Source organism: Mycteria americana, chromosome Z, assembly GCF_035582795.1.
Source record: "Mycteria americana isolate JAX WOST 10 ecotype Jacksonville Zoo and Gardens chromosome Z, USCA_MyAme_1.0, whole genome shotgun sequence".
Classification (NCBI taxonomy): Eukaryota; Metazoa; Chordata; class Aves; order Ciconiiformes; family Ciconiidae; genus Mycteria; species Mycteria americana.
In genome coordinates, this window is record NC_134396.1 from 2,913,449 (window position 1) to 2,934,917 (window position 21,469).

Here is a 21,469-nt window from a genome sequence, read left to right on the forward strand (position 1 = left end):
CCGCAGCCCTTCCCTTCCACAATTACATCCCAGATCCTTTCCCCAGTCCCACTTTCTCCTTGCCCTCCTATCTCCAGTTCCTCACTATCTGCTCTAATTCTTCCTCCCTCTGATCACCCCCCTGCTGTCTCCCAGCTCAGTGATCCCACCTCCATGCTATAACCCTTGATTCCTGCAGACAGTGCTGGCTACCTCCCCACCAGTGTGCTCCTGCAGCCTGACATCTTGGTGCCCAGCACCAGCTGGGAACTGTCGGCCAGCCAGCTCCAGCCGTGTGGTGAGGGCAGCAGCCAAGCTTTGCTTGCCCTCCCCGGGGTGGGGACGCTGCCCAGATGTTTGCTCTCTACGGCCATCCCTTTTTACAGGATGTGGAAGACCTCAATATTGACAAGTCCTGCCTGCAGCCAGCTTTGGCTGAAATTGCCAGTGAGGCCAAAAGTTGTTTGGGAGGAAAGACAAGCAAACAGCAGGACACAGACGTTGTGTTTTCTTAAGAAATCAAGCTAAAAATAGGAAGTTTTGCGCTCTGCTGTATTTAGGCTTGAAAATAAAGCCAGTAGCTGCTTATTTATACAACTTTTGTTTGCACAGCATTCCTCTGAGCTGGCTTTGGGGCCTTGTTAATATTATAGCCACAGCCCTTCAGTGTGGGGGGCGGACCGTCAGAAGGAGGCTGATGTGCAGAGCAGATCCATCCAGCCATCCCTAGAGGATGCTGTAAGCTCCTTCCCCATGTCCAGCCTGCAAAAGGGAAACAAAACAGAGAAAAAGAACCCAAAGAAAATCGTATTCTGAAATCAGTATCAATCATTTAGGCAAAACAAACTTAACAAATATGTATCCTTTCCAGAGGGATGATGCTGATTGAAATCTTTCCCTCTGCCAAGGCAGTGTCTAGGGAGGACTTCTGAGTAGTGCACACTTGCATTGGACAAGACAGGTGCAGAAGGGAGGTGGGAGAAGTGGGGGGGCTGGGCTGAGGGGCGATGGGCTGTGAGGTAGGTGCAATGGCTTTTTGTTGATGCTTTCAGGATACAAAGCTTCTGTTCAGTCATGGGCAGATGTTCTGAGTTGGCTGGTCACGCAAGGAAGTTGGTACCATGGGTATTGTACTCCAAATTTTTTGGGTACTGTTGTGTCTAGTTCTGATCAAAAGGCAATAAGAAACCACATGTTTTAACTTCCTCTAGGTTAGGTGAGTGATGGATGTCAGTGAGTATGACAGTGGATGTCAGTGTTAGGTGGGGGCCATCAGTGACCTTTCAGGAGAAATGTTCAGGCTAGTGTCCTGGCTGAGTTACACAGCAAAGGAAATCTTTGTAATAGGAACAAAGGAATTGACTGAATAGGAACAGAATTTGGCAGCATTTGCATTGACAAAGCTGTAGGTGTTCCTGCCTTGGGTGATCTTCAGTGAAACTAGAACTAGGATGGGATTTTAACATAAGGAGTGATCTCAGCCATGAAGCCACGCAGATATTTTAACCACTTCTTGGATAGACAAATGCAGAGAGATACTGTTAAACAGGGTCTTCTCTTTTATTGGTGCTAAGGCTGATTTCAGGATTACTGGTAAGCAGCAAAACATTCCTGCATTGGTGAGCATTAGCAAAAGCAGGACTACTCTCACATTGTGCAACGCTGCCTTATACAACTCAGGTATTCCCATAGGCAGGAAGAGGCAATCTTCCATCAGATTATGTGGGCTAACACAGGGAGGAGAAATCTTGTGTCTAGCACAAGCAGGCCTCCATAGTATGCACAAAAACAGGGGGAAGAGTGCTTGCACCCTTAGCATCCCCCAAGAGTTTGCTACAAGCAGTTTCAAAAGTTTTGGGATCAGCTGCTGCTCCAGACATTTCTCAAGGACTACCACACACCTTCATCACACCCTTTATTGAAACACTGCACGTTAGAACGCATTACTAGAGCTACCTGTGGACTGCCTCCCGAAGCCTTGCTCCACTTGGATGCTAAGGACAGTGACAGTCCTGCAGCCGTTCGAGCAGCTCTCAGGTCCTGTGGTTGCACTGAGCGGGAGTGAGCTGCTTGGGTCTCTGTGCTGCACTTGCCCTTGCCACTGCACGTTGAGTGAGAGGGACAGACTCCTTACATGCTGTATCAGTCAGGGATCAAACATGGGCCACTCTCCACATGGGCTGAATTTTAGATTATTTATTAAATAAATTGAAAAGTGAATTTCATAGAAGCATTTTTTTCAGAGACCAGGCATGCCCACAAATTGCATGATAATATGTTAATTCTTTAGCTGCAGAACAATTACGGAGAATTTTTAAAAATGGCTTAGTTAATAGTGTTTCTGAAGCCAAGAAATCATTATCTTAATTACACACAGACCTATCTATTGCCCTTTTACACAGAGGACAAACTGTTTCTGCATTAATATGATTCTGTAATGCAAAACTGCCTCTTTGCATATCTTATTTGCTGTTTAGGAATTGTTCAGCTTTGGTATCAAAAAGTATGGTCTCTGCAATTCATATTGAAACATTGTGGCTTCAAGTCTTTGGTCAGAATTACTTCTTAATAAACAGGGCTTCAACAGAAAAATTGTGATGAGATTTTAACATATTCATGTAAAAGAGGGATTTTTTTCAGTCTTAGGCAGTTTGCTTGACAGTTAGAAATGAATATAATAAAACTCAGTGCAAGACTGTATAGAAGGAAAAGTTGATTCTAATTTTAAACGAAACTCACTCATTTTCTCATACAAAGCACGAGGACATTTGTACCTATGAGGTCAGGACAGGATTTCTTGTGGTTATACAAATGACAAAAGATGCTGGCTGTCGAGTCCTTATCACATCTCTTGAGTTTTCCTTAAATGATGATGACAAACTGGTTTCTGGACAGGCTCTGACTTCCAGTGACCCTTTAGTAATGGAGAGATTGTTTGCCTCAGTGTCTAGTCTTGCTTTGTCTTAGGCAAAGTTGTTTTCCTTGTCTGGATATTTTATGGCTTGAGTTCTGTTTCTCATCTTCTCGCCACCTTATCTTTGGGGCTTCTATTTGTTCTGTCCAGTTATCTTGTCACTTGACTGACTGCATTTGCCATCAATTAACACAGGTTCTTTCTTTCACCATTTCCCATTGTTTCCCCTGATGCATTCACATTCACTCTGTTTCCATTCGTAAGCCTTTCTACAAATCTTAGCATTTCTGTTACAGATCTCTAGAAGAAGGCACTGAGCAAAAACCAAGGAGACCCTCTGGTGTTGCTGGTAACAGCTGTCCACAACAATGGGGCACATTTGTGTCAGTGGTTTCTGAAGAGCAGCTGGGTGTCCTGATCTGCCTGGGAGTGCCAGTGTTGGGCAGTACTCTTTCTGTTGCCAGATACAAACCTCCTTTGGAAAAGATTATTTTTTTTATTTCTATATTGCCTAGAGTCTCAATGTTTCTGTTAGTGAACTACATTATAAGGACACTAATAACTATCCATTCACCATGGTTGCAGAGGAGTTTTGTGTCAGGGTGACGTCTAGCGTACACTGAAGTGCTGTTAATGAAGATTATTCATAAGTTTTGTGTCCTTGGAGTTCTCCTTTCCTCCCAGTATTCCTCCCCTATGTTTTGTAGCCCTGTCACCAGTCATCTTTTTACTGGTTTCCTGTATTGCCATAGACAGATTCTTGCTTTCCTGTCTCATCATAAAAATGCCATTTACTATTCACACACATCTACCACCATTTAAATAGGAGAAAAACACTCTCAGCAAATTGGAGCAGTGCTCTAGAAGATCAGACAGGCTGCACAAATGCCTGCTCCCTGAATCTACTCATCCTCTTCAAAGCTGTCTCGTCAGGAGTTAGGCGTCACATTTTCGAGTGGTTTTATTTTCATCCTGACGTGTCTTATAACTGTAGAGTTTTTAAAGTGAATAGTAGGGGAAGACTTTGCCAACAGTTCTAGTTAGCTCAGAAACTCTTTTATTCGTTAAAGTCATACTCCCTTCTGAGCTTTTTCTCAAGTTTGTGGTGTTTATTCAATATGCATCTTGGGAAGAACATGGCCCTGTGTCGCATATCAGAGACGATACCAAAGGCTGGGGTGAACACGGTGTGGGGCTGGCAGGCACTGCCAGAGTACAGTGTATGGCTTTAGGCTAAAGCAGGCACACACGGTTCATTTCTCACAAGAGACACAGCTGGGCATCTGCCCTACAGAACACTTTTTGCTGCTAATTTCATAGGAAAACTGCAGATCCCTTTTCTGTCCGGGTCTGGGCCTCAGCTCTGGGCCAGACTTGCAGACTGCAAAGCCAGTGCTGTGGGTCAGCCCATCCCAGAGCATGACGGGCTTCCCATAGCAGTGCCCAGAGAGCTGCACTGATCAAGGGTTCAGCCCCAACAAGGCTTTAAAAACAGCGCTGAGCGCTACAGTTCTGTTGAATGCAGACAAATCTGGTTAGGATGTCACTCTTCAAAGTCCTCAGGTATTAGGGGCCTTCAATCCACATACTTGGAAGGACAAATGGATAAAGCAGCTTCTCTCTTGTGTTAATTACTTGTGACCCATTCTGCTCCCAGCAAAGTGACTTTCAAAACAAGCCAAGTACCCATTTTCTTGGTGGCTGAACATTAAGTATTATGAAGTAAAGTTATGAAACATGCCATTAAAGGAGATTTCAGTCCCATAATTTCACACATGGACAGTAACTCAGAGACAGAGTATGCACCAGACTATTAGCAAGCTATAGACACTGTCAGTAAATCTCAGTGGAAAGAGCCACTTTCTTGTTTCCATTTCCTACCACAGCAAGCCTCCCAGGGATGCAGGAGCTGTCGCTGTTTAGCACCCTCAATCCAGTACCTGCACCAATGCACAAGGCCATTGGAAGAAAACAGGTCTGAGTAACCAGGCAGTGAGTGTCATGTGTAATAAACGGTTAAGCCTTATGATTAGTTAGAGGTTTGGTTTTCAAGAATTAAAGTCATGTAACACTTCAGCGATCCCACTGCTCGGGCAGATGATGTGTTGCTGCACTCATTAGGGAGTAATGAAAGGTGCTGAAAAGTCCTTGTAGTGACAGTACTGAGGCAGACCGACAGAAAATCCTGAAACCAACCCCAACCTGCTGTGTGGATACAGCTTGTGTGTGAGAACACAACCAAGAGGACATTACTTCTGAGATGAGGTCCTTGTTGCTAATGAAGGAAGCCTCCAGCCCCCTCGGAGGGGAGGAGGTTTAGGGAGGATAACCTCATTTTTCTGTGTACACAGAACTGACAGGATCTGGATCGAGTCCTGTATTCTGCTCATGCAGACAAGCAGATTGTAATTGCTCCCCTCCTACATGAGCTCATACACAAAGTGACTTTTCCAAGGCTCCCAAATGTTTTCCAGCTCTTGCACACACCCTACATTTTGCCATTCAGTAGCACCCACAGCTGTGATGCTGCTGGCCTGACCCTCGCATGAATGTGCACGGTTTGCCCAGTTCACAGGCCACTGTTGGCTGGGGTACAGGGTGGGCCACCTGCCTGTCAGGGACGCGCCTGAGTGCTGGCCAACCCGTTGTGGTTCTCACACCCCTCCAGGAAGTCACAAGTGGCACAAGAAAAAGAGCTGCAGATCTGTGATGGGGCAGGTTCTCAGAGCAGGCTGTCGCAGGATGATGGCAGGGAAGGGACTTTTGGCATGTTCCCAAAATCCCTAGAGCCAAAGAATGACCCTGATAGGTCATTCTTGTGCTGAGAGCACCGTTACTGGAGGTTTTAATTGCAGCACTTCAAATGCACATGGTGCTGTGTGCTCCTGAGCAACACAAGAGCCGTTTTCCCCTGCCTTTCCCAAGAGCCTTTTACAGAGGCACAGCAGGAGCCCAGGCTGGCAGGAAGGCAATGGAGCTCCTGCAGTGGAGAATGGGCTCTGGGGCCTGGCTCTGGCTGTAAATCCAACCAGACAATTTCAGTTCCTACCTCTGTGTATTGCAGAGCTGAGCTCAGTGTTGCCTGCAAGTGGGGTGAAACAGCATGTGATAAATTATTTAGTTTCTGTAGCACCTCTGGGTACCAGCCACCTCTTCCCAGCCAGCCCAGAAGAGCCTGGGAGGCCATACAAGTATTCAGAGACATCTTTCTGCAGGAATACTGACTAGTTCTTTCCATGGCAGTGTTCAAAATGCTATTCAAGCCAGTTTCTGGATGTGTTTGAAGCCCATCACATGGCTGTGGACTCAGTAAGCTGGAATCCCTACCACTTGAAAGTCTTCATTTCCTGCAGCTCTGACTGGACAGTCAAGATCTGGGATCACACCATCAAGTAGGTCCTGCTGGGTCCTGGCATGGGCGGGGAGGTCCAGCCTGACATGCCAGCTGCACATTGACTCTGCTTATACCTCAGTCTCAGTTTCCCTCTTAGGTGTTGATATTGCTAATTGCTCTCTTATCTCTGTTTTTGGGGCTGACGACTCAGATTTGTACTCCCCAGGTATGAGGTATAAGATTTAGCATCAGCTGCCCCAGGAACTTGCCAAGCAGTGCAGCTCAGCACAGAGCCTGACTGCTTTGCTTTGGACCTGGCTTTCTTCAGGCAGGACCTACTGTGGCAGGGTTATTCTTCTGGAGCAATGCTATACAGAGATGTCAGGGGCTGGCTTATGACCTCAGGGGCAGATACCTCCTAAGAGCCAGAGACAAAAAAAAAATTGGAACATTTGAAAATACATAATGAAGTTCAGGGTTAGTGGTTGAGGAATGTCTGGTTTCAATCAGGAAATTGATTTTGTTGTAAATCACTCAGAGTCAAGTATTTCCTGTTGCCAATACTGCTTTAATATTCAATGTTGTTGTCAGAAGTCCAGAGAGGGAAAATCACTTTTTCCCATACGATTATTAACCAGAGAGACTCCATCTTGCTGTGTGTGGTGGGGGAAAGCTTTCAAAATGCTTTCAGAAAGAAAGAAACATGCTACCTTTCTTCTCATTGCAGCAGGACCAATGCCGACCCATTTGGGTTGATGCTCAGCTTTGCTTTGCCTTTGGCTCAGACCCTGGCTGGTATCTGACATAGAGAAATATCCCATCTCCCACTTCTGCAGCTGGCCTTGAACAACACCGGCTGCAGCATCAAAGTGTTAATAGCTCAATGTTTTCACTTCCAGAGTGGCATGTGTTTAAATGAGTTCTCCCTGGGTCTTTTCTTACAGGACTCCAATGTTTATTTATGACCTGAATTCTGCTGTAGGGGATGTTGCATGGTCCCCTTACTCCTCCACGGTCTTTGCTGCAGTCACCACTGATGGCAAGGTGAGAGGCTGGGAGCAACACTGCTCTGATTTGAGCTGAGAGAAAGTCAAGGGAGATTAGGGTTGAGCATGGGGATGGGTCAGCCCAATTCTGGCCAAGCATGTCAGGGAGCTGCAGATCCCCCACCAGCAGGAATCCACCACAGTGACAGGCTGAGTTGGCTGCAGCTTGCCTCAGGATGGCAGGGTCATTTTGGAAGCTCAAGGCCCTAAAACTATTCATTCCTTTTTGCTCAGTCTGATTACAGAGGACACAGAAGTCATAAAGCAACAGAGATGATGAAACCTGGGCAGCAGCATTTCTTACTCCTTCTCCCCCTAAGGTCTACAACACCCCTACAAGCAACAAGGCCAGAAATCTCTCAGCTGCAGCCCAGTCGTGCAGAGCTGATGTTAAATCACAAATCAGAGGGCTTTTAGCAGATGCTGAGGATCAGCTGCACATCTCACTGCAGCCTTGACAAAACCCATCAGAAATGCATTTGGGCCCTCTCCTCTAAGTACAGGTGCTTCTTGGGGGCTAAGCCCCCCCAACCTCTAGCATAAGCAAGCCAAACCTCCCTGCAGGCCTAGTTTGCTCCTCTTACTCCAAGGATGGAGGTACTCAGAGGACAGAGAGGAAAGCAGAGTTCAGGAAACAGGCTGCTTTTTCCTATGCTTTCCTGCCCTTGGCATGCATATCCCTGGGCATGAATTGCTCAGTCCTTCTCAACGCTGCTCCTGCTGCATTAAGGTAGGTGTTGCAAATGTATGCAAGTCCCCACTTGCTCTCATGTTAACTACATCAGTGCAGGTGTGCAGCTTGCACATGCCAGGAGAAAAACACTTAACTCCCTCTATGTGAAATCAGCTTATTAACTAGTGCATCCCTGGGGACGGAGAGATGACGCTCCAGATCGGAGCACCCCTAGTATGAGCTGACATCAGGGCACTGGTTCTGAACCTCCAAGGTATATAGAAGCAATAGAATAAAGTGGTTATATACTTATATTGATATTAAAAAATCAATTATAGTAATATGCCCAGGGTCAGCCAATAAAACTTTGTTCCAATTAAATAAGATCAACATTTTCCCACTGTATGAGGCTGTCTCCAAGAGTAATGGTTTGGTAATGAAGTACTTAGACCAGTCCTAATATTGAGATGATGGCAGTTATATTTGTGCCCCTAGCCATCCATCCTAGTAGCTCAGATGGTTAATTTGGGCCTGGCAAGTAGCCAGGGCACGTAGCTATCCATCAACACTGGTTTTGTACTGTAAGACCACATTGCTCTGTCACCATGGACTGTATGTTTTGCTGGTATAAATTGGAAAGTCTGTGCAGTTTGGCCAAATTACTTTAGCAAAAAGATGGCCTTTATATATCTCTATCATTGAATTGATGCCTTGGCAACTTTATTGCAGTTTAACCTTTATGTTATAGCAAAAAATTCATTTCACTGATACACTGGCTCAGGCTGTGAATTTGTCTCTCCCAAGCTAAGCAATAGAAATCTCTTCACTGGGGCACCTGGTCTCCCTGGGAAGCTCAGGATGCCACAGCCTACAGAAAGCAGTGTTGATGCTTTTCCCTCTCAGGCGGGGTCAGGATTGGGCCCTTTGTTCATGGATCTGTCTCCGTTCTCCCATATGCCAAATGAAGGCCTGCATGAATGCAATGAATGCATTCAGTGTTACACATCCTCTGACTTGTTTTCTACGAGTGAAGTTGTGTGCACCCTCAAACCTGGCAAGGGTCCTGCTGACATTCACAGCTTCGACTGAGTGCTGGGGTGAGCAGTGCAGAGAAGTGTGTGTACCCCAGCTGTGTCCTGGCACCTAACTGTGGGGAAGAGGACGAAGATGTCTGCAGGCAGTGATACATCCTGGGCAGCATGAGCAGATGGAGACTAAATGCTGGGCATACTTGGATTTCTTATGTATGTGGTCAAGTTTCTGCAGTGATAGCTCATCTCTAGGGAGGCTTCGTGCTACTCACTTGGGCCAGGTTCTTTATCAGAGCTTTACCTGCTGCAGAGAAGCTCCTATGGACTTATCAAGAGTTTGTACAAGGGGGTTTTTCCATCCTACCCCTAGCTTGCAGTGACTGTGCAGTGACTCGTGTTGTTGCAGAGTCACATTAGCTGCAGCATCCATGGGCCTGGAGTTCATATGAGGCTATGGATAAGACAGAAGACTGTCAGACTTGGCAGCACTGCACCCAGTGTATCTCACCTTGGCTATCCTACCTTGGATCTAATTCAATAAGCCTAATTAGATCCTAATCTAGTAGGATCTGTTTCTACTTTATGCCTTTAATCCCAAACTCGGAGAAGAGTGGCCATCAGCCGGGAGCAGCCCAGAACTGGACTGCCTAGCTGGAAAGGTCCAGGCAAGAGCTGCCTTCTCATTGCACTAGGCTGGCCAGGACTGATGCTGATAGAAATGCTGGGCCTCTTCTGTTAGCCACTAACCATGCTGGTTGCAGCAGGGTGTGTCTGAGACATGGTTTAGTTTCTATTTTGAACAGAACCTTCTAGATCTGCAGTGGAAGTGGAATAAATAGTTGTTTACAGCCTTTTCGTTCCTGGACATATTCCACTTTGTAGCAGAGTGCACTTCTTGGGAATAACTCAGCGCCTTGCAAAGGGCAGTCTCCATTAATGCTGGGAAAAAATCTGCATTAACAGGATACAGAAAACTACAGGACATGCAGCCAAAAAATAAAACATTAAAGGGCGCCTGTTCATAAACAGCCTTTAGCTTTGCATCCGCACATAATTATGCCTGCAAAACTTGAACGTTGCCTGGAGGTGGTTTAAAAATCAGGTCCTAATTGCAGTCTTAAAGCTGCATGGCATATTTTGAAAAACACATTTCCTTATTCAAGTTGATGCTGTGTCTCCAAAATGTGTGTATCAGTCCCCTAACTCCTAAGACTGACTTGGAAACTGGGGCATTTTAGAATCTAAAAATCTCTTAGTCCCCGTGAATCCAGGAGGTGGGGATTTAAGAAAAGCTGTAAATATCAGGAGGATTATGATAAAATGTGTGCGTTGGCAGCTGGGCATCTGCTTCAGACAGCACCACCTCTTCATAAATAACCTGAGTGTGCACATTCTGCTGCTGGTGCACTGGATACTAACTGCTACTATTGCTCTTTATCATGTTCTAGGTAATTTCCTTAGTCTCCTGCTCTGCCTGATGGCCATTTTATTTCAGAATGAGCGTAAATTATTTGCAATGAAAATTGAAATAAAATAAAGTGATCACTGAGACATGCACATCCGTGCCAACACCGCCTGGAAGAAAACTCCTGATTCTATAACTAGGTGCCTAAATAAGTGGCCTGATTTTAAAAGGACTGGACAGCCAGCTGCTTTTATGGAAGCTAGGCTCTGCTTGATGTGCTCAGAGTGGTTGCTATAGAGCATTCAGCTTTGGTTTCAATCAGTGTGCTAAGTCCGCTGCAGTTGTGCTCTGTGATTGCATTTCAGATGACACTTACGTTCCTTGAAGACCCCACAGTGGTTCCTAAAGCAGACAGGTGGAGAGATCTGTTATTTCTAAACATGAGTCCTGCAGCTCAGTTGGCTGGCAGCAGCTCTGTGGTCCCTCCAGGCCATCTACTACAGGGACCTGAGTGCAGATACTGATGTGATTATCACCGAAACAAAATTAGGTTAGAGAACACCTAGTTTAGTTTAGGTTGTAAATGGTAAAAGCCTGACATGAAGAAAAAGGCTAGCTGGGATGAGAGACCTGCTTTGGAAATAAAAAAAATGTGGAGGTGGATTTGGATGTCTGGACTCCTGCATTTAGGGTGCAGGAAATCTGAGGATGTTGGTCATCTAATTGTAAGGACAGAGGGCAGAGAAATGGGGAGGGATGGAATTCAATCACTGTGGCATTCAGCAGGATTTGTCTTTGGGAGTTTGCTTTAAGCCCATTTCAAACTTACGCTTAAAGCAGAAAAAAAAATTTGAAACATGTAAAAGCAGGAATCATACCCGAAATCTCCTTCTTGGGCTTCTTTTGCTTATTTAAGGATAGTAAGTAAATGGTGTTGGCAGATTGTGCTGTACAGGGGCAATGCCACAAACCTTCACGTCTGGTTCACTCCAGGCATGCGGATGCTTTCTTGTGCTGAATTCATGCATGAATTGTTACCCTTGTTAAAAAAGCCAAAGGCACCCACATCATAAGTGTCCCCAGATGGATGGATCCCAGGCTGTGGGCCACAACTGCCCCATGCAATGGCTGTAATGGCATGGTCAAGCTGGGCTTGTTCAGCCTGGAGAAGGAACCCAGCAGCAGCCTGCCAGTGCCTACAAGGAGGTCATCAACAAGTTAGAGCCAAGCTCTTCACAGCAGTGCATGAAAGGACAATGAGACACAACAGCTGAAATGAGTTGAAATGAGACGTTTGGACTGGACTGAAAACTTTCACTATGAAGGCAGTCAAGTAATGGAACAGCTTGCCCAGAGAGGCTTTGCCATCTCTGTCCATGGAGGTTTTCAAGAACAGATTGGGTAGAGCCCTGAGCAACCGGATCTGACCTCAGAGCTGACGCTGCTTTGGGCAGGAGGTTGGAGTAGAGACTTCTGGGGGTCTCTTCCAACCTGAATTACCTTCTAAACCTGTGATGGTAGGAAATGTCCTTGTGTGAGAAGGAGGATCCCAGGTGTTTTACAACAGGCTTGGCAGCATGCACTAAGTACAAGTCCATTTGCTCTTGTGTTTTTGTGGTCTGTGTCCTTCATGACTAATGCAGCAAAAGCAAGGTGATGTTATAGCCATCTTTAGTAAATATTGATAGCCTTGAGATAAATGCTATCCAAGTGTGCACTCTGCAGAGAAAGCCGCTGAGACATATGCTCCAGGGCTTTTCCCCATTACTGAAGCTGTTGACCTTTCAAGACGTGAAATACTTTAAATGACCCAAACCTTCAGGAAATCAGCTAATGCTTTGTGCTGCTGAGGAAGTGAGTGTGCCCTTTCCGGCTTATATAAACATGTTTTACTGAACAGCTGTGTTGTATGAGAAGTCTTGAACACCAGGTTCCTGTTGTATCTCACTTACAGGATAAGGTGCCAAAGAAATACCCATCATTTCCCAGCTAGGAGAGAAACATTTGTTTAGCACTGGCATGTGTGTGTGTTCATAGACCAACTTGCAGAGACTTGCTGCCTATTTAACATTGACTGGCAGCAAAAGCCAATCTCTGTCTTTAAAAGCATGAACGATTTTGCAGATAAGAGGCTTGTTAAACCTCCCAGGTTGGCAAATATTTCACTGGCTATTTTGGACCTAATCCTGCCTCTCCTTGCAGGGCATGAATGAGGGGTGCCAGCAGACCTCTCAGCATCAGTCAATGCTTTTGCCCAGGGGAGTCAGGACTGTGAACCCCTCACAGCTACAGATGTTCCTGCTGTGTCTGAGTCTTTCCTCCTACCCTTCTGCAGTAGCCCATGGAGTTTGTCCGTGCCTTGTGGGGCCACTGCTAGCTCTGCAGGGCTGGGACAAGGCATCTCCTGGCTCTCTGCACCATGGCCAGGGCAATTGCTGGGGTTTGAAAATGCTAAACAAGTGCAGGTCCCTTTGCCATCATCCAGAAGGACCTTTGAGTAGGCTGAAGTGGGCAGGGGCTTTCTTAAAATGGCTTTGAAATTGCATTCACAGCATAAGTGGTTGTTTTCCAGTAAAACTGTTCATTTTCTTCTGCCACAAAACCTAAAAGGCTCTTTCTTATTCCCTGCTGAATCTTTGAGATTGATGTGGACTGCTGGGCAGGCTAAGTCTGCTTTAAAACAAGGGCTGGTGGCATGTCAAAGCTCAATGAGTTAGATGGGCAGAGTCCCCGGAATTAATGCTGCCTCCACTTTGTGCCAGGTGGGCTGTTCTCCCTTCTCCTCTCCCAGCCATGAGGCTCTCTGTGCACTGGTATTTCTCTCCCCTAGCAGCTGCTTTCAGGGAATAAAGCTGGCTTGGAAAACTCTGGTTTGTCCCTGCAAGGTCTGAGCCCTCACCTCTATCCTGCTGCAGCTCCCATCCCATCACAGGGTGCTCTGGTGTGCTCCAAGCCTCAAGATGTGCATCAGGCACCTCGGGACACTACTGCTCACTCACATCCCTTAGCTACTGAGTTGCAAGTGAAGTGACTTTGTCAGCACAGTGGTTGGTTTCAGTGCAAAGTCAAACTGATAAATTTAAACCCCTTTTGTCAGTGGCTTTGCAGGAATTGTTTCTTACACAGATGCTCACAGGCCAGTTTTCATTACTAGAGCTATTGCTCTTTCAGGTTATGAAAAACAGCATTTTGATGAAACCCACCTGCTGAGATTAACTAGTTCATTCAGCCACACAGGAACCAAGTTTGCCTTTTTCTGCTTGCATGGACATGTGTGAGTGAAAAAATGACTTGGGCAGCACCTCCAAAAATTTCATTGATTCATCTGTTAGACTTTGCATAAAAACCTACTGGGGGCACAGAGCCCATCAGGAGTAACTGCAAGAGTTTAGAAAGCTGCTTCTAGGTGCCTCTCTGCTCTTTGTTATCGGCCGCTGCTAAGAATGGCACCTCAGGTTTCAATTTGCAAGTGGGGACAATTGGCATCAGGGCCACTGAGAGCCTCCAGCTGTCTGCCCCATCCTGCTGTACAGAGATGCTCCTGAACCTTGATGTTTGTTGCTTGGCATTTTATAATTACCTGAAATCTGTACTGGTTTGTTTTAAATGCCAGTCTCCAAAACGTGACCATTCAATATCTGCCTTATGAACAGCTTTGCTGGCCTGCTGCAGGGCTGCAGATGGCAGAGAGCAGTGACTGCTTCTCCCATCAGACTCGATGCTGCCCTTGCTTGTGAAATTGCCTGCCTTCCCCCATGCCCCAGCCTCCAGTGCTGACTCTTCACGGCGGGGCATAGCCAGCACCCTGCCAACGTGTGAAAAGATGGAGCTTGGTCCTAGTCTATGAGGACATAGTTTCAGCCTGACATCAGGGGCTGGGCTGTGGGTCACAGTAGAGACCGCAGTGGGACTGGCACAGCTGGGATGTATTCACTGGGATGTATTCAGCCTTGGGAGATTTGCCCCGGGGCATATAAGGGACTGGTTGAAATAATCTTCCTGTTCTTCACCAGGTATTTGGGATGGGATGGCAGAGTAGGGAAGTATCAGAGGACTGGAGGAAAGACTCTTTGCCCAGTGTTCAGGAGCATGACAGTGTAGGAGAGGTTAGGCAGCCTAAATATGCTATCTAGAAAGATCCTGGGACAAATCATTGAATGGTTTATTTGTAAGCACTGGTAGATCAAGGAACAGCCAGTCTAGTAAGGCTTTACGTAAGGCCATGTCACATAAAACTGATCTAATACTGTTCTTGAGAGTAACAGGCTTGGCAGATCAGAGGAAGGAGAGGTAATACATACTTAAAGGTTGACTTCAGGAACACTGTTGGCACAAGCCCGTAAGCAAACTACAAGGCAGGTGAGAAGGTGGATGTGGCATGGTGGAAGTCATCCTCAGCAGAGTGCAGCTACGGATGCTTCAGGAACTGGGGCTGGCGCTGAAACCCAGCAGTAATTGTGGGGGGACTAGGCGGACAGGACTTAGAAGTGCTTTGGTGCCAGAAATGAAATTGTAAATGAGCTCGACAATCTCAGCAGCAATTTGCAATCAGTGAGATGAAATTCAATAAAGACACAAACCAAATGTGCAATATGAAATGAGCACTAATTGGGGAAGCAGCAGGACTGTAAGGGAGGCTGGGGCCGGGGACTGCCCGTGCTACCATGCCATGCTCTTGCTAACACTGTGCTGCTGAGTCAAACCCTGTGAGATGCAGGGGAGAGCCACCCCAGGAGCACAACCAGGGCTCGGTCTGGACTTCGGATGCTGGTCTCTAAGGAAGGGTCATCTCTGCTGTTGCAGAAGGGATTGCAGCATAGTGCAGAGGTACCAGCTGCTGTCATCAGCCTAGCTATTGCATGAGTTCAGCACAGATTAGTTTCTCTGACTTTCACCTTTCAGAAGTGATTTGGAAAGTAACAGTAAATTTAGTACAAAAGTGAAGAGCAGAAGGAGGGTTTGTGATTCATTCCAAAGCATGCTATTAATGTTAAAGAGGGGGGGAAAAAAAAAAAGAGTCATGGGCAACATAAGAGAATCGTATGAGACCAAACTGAAGTGCAGCCAACTCAGGGGTAGGACGTATCAGCTATTTAGCACCAGATAACGGCATTCAGAAGTGTGCAGGACCGAGACATATCCTAATCACTGAGGCTCTCAGAGCAGAGCCAGTCTGGCAGAAGCGGTGGCTGACAAGGAAGTTAGCTCAGATAAACAAGCACTTTCTTGTAAAACAATGTAACAGGGTTTCCAGAAGAGGTCAAATGGTCCTCAGCCTGTCTGCATGAATAGCAGCTCTTCTACGTGCTGAGGCTTTGATTTCTTACTGACTCGTGGGAGCTGAGTCAAATCAGCTGAGGCTGATGCTGTTTTCCTACCATGTCAAATTGGGAGCGACCCAGTTCTTAATGAATGAGGAAAAGCTAAGAAATGCAGGCTGACAGTGAAGCAGCTCCTACAGTTAAGCTAGGTGACACAGACATTCTCTTCCCTGCTGTGTCACGCACCCTGGAGCAGCGGGCTGGGATGCTGCAAGGCAGAGGGATGTGCTTAGCCCTCTCCCATACCCTGGGACATGCAGCTGGCTCCCTGCTGGCAAAGCTCACCTGGCTCAGCCCAAAAAGCAGCTTTCACAGATGCCTGCTCATCCTCCTGAGCTCAAAGCGACCTCTGAACATACCTGTTACAGAGCTGGGGTCCGTCCTTTTGCCAGTAGCATGAAAATGCTGTGAAAGCCCGTGAATTTTAGGGTCTGTCTGGTGCTGGTATTGGGACAGCCAAGGACTGTCATTCCAAGGACCAGAAGCAGGGAGGCAATTAATGTTTTCTGAGTCAGGTCTTCTTTCCTCCTGCCAAGTCCCTGACTGCCCCATGTGTCAGAAGGACCATGGACTATCTTACACCCCTTATTTGTAACTTGAAAATGTCCTTTTAGAGAAAATTAACTGTATTGGAGGCTGTTCTGGCTGCAGTGGGAGTATAGAAATCATGCAAAGTAAGGCCTCTGCCACATGGCAGCTTGGCTTTGATGCAAGCTGGGGCTGCCCTGCCTGCCCAGTACCTTTAGGATGCTCCAGCCGCTGTCTTGGTGCTAGACAGGGGCTGGGGGTGGCCTGCCTACTTGTTAAATATATTACCTGAGAGTTTGAAACAAATCATCTATGGAGTTTGCAAATGGATGAGGTATCATGATTCAGTCAAGAAAATGAGGTAAATCCATCACAAGGACAGTGAAAGCCAAGCAGTGAAAGAGATGTCAACTGGTAAAGGGCAGCATGATATTAAATTATCCCTCACCTTTTGCTCTTGCACTGATTTTATTCTTTGTTGCCAAGTTACCAGGTACATCTGCCTTGTTCTTACACACATATATATTTCCCCCCAGCCTTGGTTCTGGTTGCTGTCAGGTTGGTTTTGAGCATGCTAGCGTTGCCCAGACCACTGCTGGGGAATGAAGGCTTATAAGTCTGGAGGAAAAGGACAGCAAAGGCTGCAGCCACTGCAGACCCAGTGTGTGATCAAGGCTTGCAATAAAGGCAGGGTACGTCAAAGTAGCTCTTCAGCTCCCTTCTTCATAGGCCACAGAAGTCAAGTAGTCTGTTCTGCTGGCAGAGAGATTGGTTGCTTTCGGCTGGTGTTGTCTGGAGGGTCCAGCTCTCGCCCAGATCCCCTGGCATTTTTCTCCCTGTGCTGCAGGGCAGGGGGGCGAAAGCAGAGTATAAGGACAGAGTCCAAGTAACCTCAGAGCTGCTGAGCAGATGAGAGCCTGGGCTGACTTTCAGGCTGTAAGTGCAGTTTGCAGAGCAGGTGTGGAGAAATGAGATCCTCAAAACTCTGAACGTGTTTTGATGCTGGAGCTACGGTAATAGCTTTGGACGTGCACTGTGCCATGCTTACAGAGAAGCCGTTTGGAGCCTCAGTGGGGAACCACTGGATTTTGGGAGGTGGAATACATTTGCATGATTCATAGACAGAAGAGCTGTTGGTCTGGATGCAACTGAGCTGGATTTCTTCCCTGGCTGTTTGAGAGTTAGGCATCAAAGCAGCTCATTTATGTCAAATATTTTCTGCAAGTGTAACACAGCAGAGTTAGATCCATTATTGCCTGTACATCAAGCATGGAGGCTCTGTTGTTACCCTGATGGCAATGTAAAAATGTTCTTATTGAATAAAAAGCATCAGACAGAGACTGCAGGACTCACGTGATCCCATGTCAGAGATAACTGGGCATCTGCTTAAATTCAATGCTCCTTTTCAAGGGCTACTGACTTACCAGAGTTACTGTCCTTCCATCAAGGTGAATCATAGAATCATAGAATTGTTTAGGTTGGAAAAGACCTTCAAGATCCTCAAGTCCAACCATTAACCTAGCATGAGAAGTTTGCTTTGAGCATCTGCGTGGCATATCTACCACCAGACTGTCCAGCACTTTGGTATTGTAAGTCTAGGTTTCTTTTAATGGTTGTTGATGCCAGCTCATAAATCCCCATGCTGCAAGGAACTGCTTAGCTCAACAGCTTAGGCTTCATTTGGAGGGTGGTACATGTCCTCCTGTACTTCCTTGGGGTGGGCACGCAGGTTTACAGGGACCTGTAAATAAATAGCTGTTGGAGTCATTGGTTACTGCCCCATGCTTTATTCTCCCTGTGGATCTGCAGCTAAGCTGGGGAAAGCAGAGGAGAGTTCTTGCACTTTCCTGTTTCAGATGTTTTTAGATTTCTTTTACTTCTCTCTCGGTACCTCTTCCCAGGTTTCTTGTTCTTGGATTTATGTCCCCCTGATTTATGTCCCTCTAAGAAAGAGGCCACATACTGTTTCTAAGGACTCTGTAACAAAAGAACTGAAATGCCCTTTCCCATTATTTGAATGCTTATTAGCAGGAAGAATGAAGGTGTCTGTCATGGTCTGCAAGCAGCAGAGCTGCAGGTCCCTGATTTGCTTCTACAGGATCTGCAGAAGTTATCTTATAAAAGTGAGTTTATTGTCAGGAGGCTCCAGTTCCCTCTTTGGGGACATGCACCACAGTGGGAACACTTTTTGAGGGCTGAAAATCAGAGGTTTGAAACTTCCACTCTGTAGTTTCTAAACTGCTCCTGGATGAGTGTGGGTGAGTGAGTGTGGTGGCCCCAGGTCCCAGCACCTCCAGGGAGGGAAGCACTGGGACCAGCCTAGGCAGCATGAGAAGAAGTGGCATGCAGAGCTGGGAGGAAGAGGGGGCTATCCACAGGGGACCCTCATTGGTTTGTAAGCTCTGACAAGGATACTGCTTTAGCATGCTTTTTTTCCTACACAGTTCTCAGTACCATTAAAACTCAAGCTGGTGTCCCAGGACAGGGCACTGCACTGCCGTGGTGGTGTGTGCTGTCTTCCCATCAAAGTTACACTTTCTGCTTTAGGGACCCTGAGCAAGTTCCTGTGTTTCCCATGGTTTCGTTGAACGGTGAAGTGTCACATTCTGACAAGCATCACTGCCTTGCTGTGTTGCTGGAGATAAAAGTCTGGGTGATGCTGTAGTACTGAGCGAGGCGGCAGGGGCCAGATGGGTGGAAGCAGGCTTGCCCTGTGAGCTGTAGGAGCCCAGGCACGTTATATGTCAGTGAGTATGTAAATATGCTTGTCCGCCACATGTGGAAAGTTATACAAATATCAGCCCTCATCAAAAATGCCCATTTGCACCAGCTGCCTGACAGTGTCTGGGTGGCAGCTCTCATCTGGGTGCTGCTGGATGAGTGCCTGCCCTGAGAAGAAAGGTGCCTTATGGAGGCACCTGCTCTCCATGGAGAGGGTTTGGATGTTGCTCTGGCTCTGGTCATCCTGGCTCCCCATGAATCTGATCCTCAAGTCACATGTGGAGTAGGGTGGCACTTCTATGGGTCACGGTTGCACTTCTCTGGGTCATATGCTCAGAAAGAGCTCATCCTGCAAGACCTGAGAAGCTGCCTTTGCATGTAAGCAGTGATCTATAGTCTGGAGGGATAGGGGCCACCGGGGTGATGGGATGGAGAGAAGCTGTGTGCTGTTGGTGAGTCTCTGGGGTGGGAGATCCAACTGGATCCTACTCCATAATCCTTAATCCCAGGACCTGAGCCAGCAGGGCAGCTCATGGGACTAGGAATCTCAAGGGAGAGCTGCAGGTTTTCAGTCTCCCGTTCTTTGGGCACAAAACCCTGCCCCAAGCCCCAGGCAGATCTGCAGATGGTGCTGGTCACATGCAGCCGTGCTGCTTTACAGCACTGTTCTGCTGCCTCAAGTGTTGTGGGAAGCCCTGTGCCCCTTTTAGGTTACTCCCAAGGCACCAATAACAGTGTTGGTCTGACCCCATTTCCCTCTCTCCTGAGAGTATCTGTAAACCTCTAAATCAAAGCCTCTGAAGTCTTTCCTAATGCCTGTGGCCCACCCCTCCATCTGGAGCGTCTGACAGCTGATATGAGGCTGATGTTTCCAGCTAAAGAACTGAAATAATTTGTTCTTTTCCATGATTCCCTTGGAAAAGGAAAACAAGCCCATTTGTTTAGAAGCTCATGAAAGAGGAGCTTTATAGTAGGAACATTCATAAACTTGTTTGCTTTTGACCTTCTCCACATTGCTGATGGTTTCAAGTTCTTGTCCCAGGCATTGTGCTTGTCTGGGCTGTCAGTGGCATTTTTGAAAAACAGCCTCACCCAGAGTAATTTGCATTGCTCAGCACTCCAACACTGAGCCTTCAGACATGCCGTCTTTCTCCGCTACAGTGCTGGGTAGGGTGTGCAGGTGTGATACATTGATAGCCTTGTAGAACAGCAGTGCAGACCTGGCTGCCAAAACGAAACCTGGCCACTAATTCCGTGCTGCTTTTTCTTCTAGATTAATCAATGCTACTCAAGCAGTGGGCATTTCCCAGGCTCTTACATTACTAAGCATTGAGCTTGCCCATTGGGGGAGGGGGGTGTGAATCATGCCCTTAAATTAATACATATGTATTCTGTGAAGATAAGCAATTAAATCTTCGGTGAGTATGGGTCATGGGGGGCTGATATGCTTGAAAGAGAGCTTGTTCCTTTTTAGAGATAGTGAGGCAGCAGGCATAAAGTACAAGCCAGTACACCCACCTTTATTTATGCCTAGAGGTAGGAAACTGGGATTACCTTGGCTGGACTATGAGACCTCAAGTGTCAGGTCTAGATTCAGAATTTAATGCTGACATCTGATATTTTGAGCAGATAAAAATGAAATCTTTTTTTCCACCTATGCTTCTGCTGACTGGGGAAGGACTCTCCAAACTGCAGATCCTCATCTGTGGCTGATACTTTGGATTCCCTTCTTGAATTATAAACTGTCATGGATTTCTTCAAAATATGTCTGAGAACCCTATCCACTTTCCAAGCTCTTCCCCATCTGGAAAAGTCTTATTTTACTTCAGTCTGGAGGGACTCCTCCTCATCTTGTTTTCTGCATCTGTAAAACCATTGCATGGTTCTCCTGCCCAGACCAAGGACATCACAAATTGCTAGACGTTGAGTCCTGCAAAGACACAGTGGCACATGAGACTGCCTGGGATGCGTGCTTGCAGATTGCCCAGCTCTTTGCTATACATGGATTCAGATAAAATTTACCAACTCATTGGCGTGTGATGGGAAAGTACATGTACTGATTTGATACAAAACCTTCCATGCTCTTTGGAATAAGCTTTTTTAGGGTAACACTGTAGGATTTCAGATAATTCTTAGATTCAAATTGTGAGCATGGCACAATGTTGAAATAGTATGTCTCATCTGTCTCCTAAGTGCTAGTAAACAAGACACAGCTGTCAGGAGATGTACAAGTAGTTCAGTCCTAATTTCCCCCATATTCCCACTGTACATGTTAGCATAAAAGATTCCCTTCCTTAGTTTTTCTGAAGACAGAAAAGGGAAAAGAAACATATGGCTGAAAGTCTCCATGGTGGATTCAAGGTGGGAGTCAAGCATGCTGGAGACTGCTTGCTTCAGCACTGGGGAAGAGAGGGACGTCATGTTTTATTAGCCTTTGCAGGCTGTAACAACGAATGGAGCTAATTGCAATTATTGGGAGATAATGTTAAGTTAATACATTCTCTCGAGTAACTACCA

At 46.5% G+C, this 21,469-nt stretch overlaps 1 protein-coding gene across 1 annotated transcript in view; it reads left to right on the forward strand.

The window, feature by feature from the left end:
* Positions 1–21,469, forward strand: part of DNAI1 (dynein axonemal intermediate chain 1) — a 152,891-nt gene that overhangs the window by 100,695 nt on the left and 30,727 nt on the right. Inside the window, exons 17-18 of the mRNA XM_075527484.1 lie at positions 6,137–6,285; positions 7,172–7,271. Of these exons, the coding sequence (XP_075383599.1) occupies positions 6,137–6,285; positions 7,172–7,271 (249 nt within the window). The remainder of the gene's footprint in view (positions 1–6,136; positions 6,286–7,171; positions 7,272–21,469) is intronic.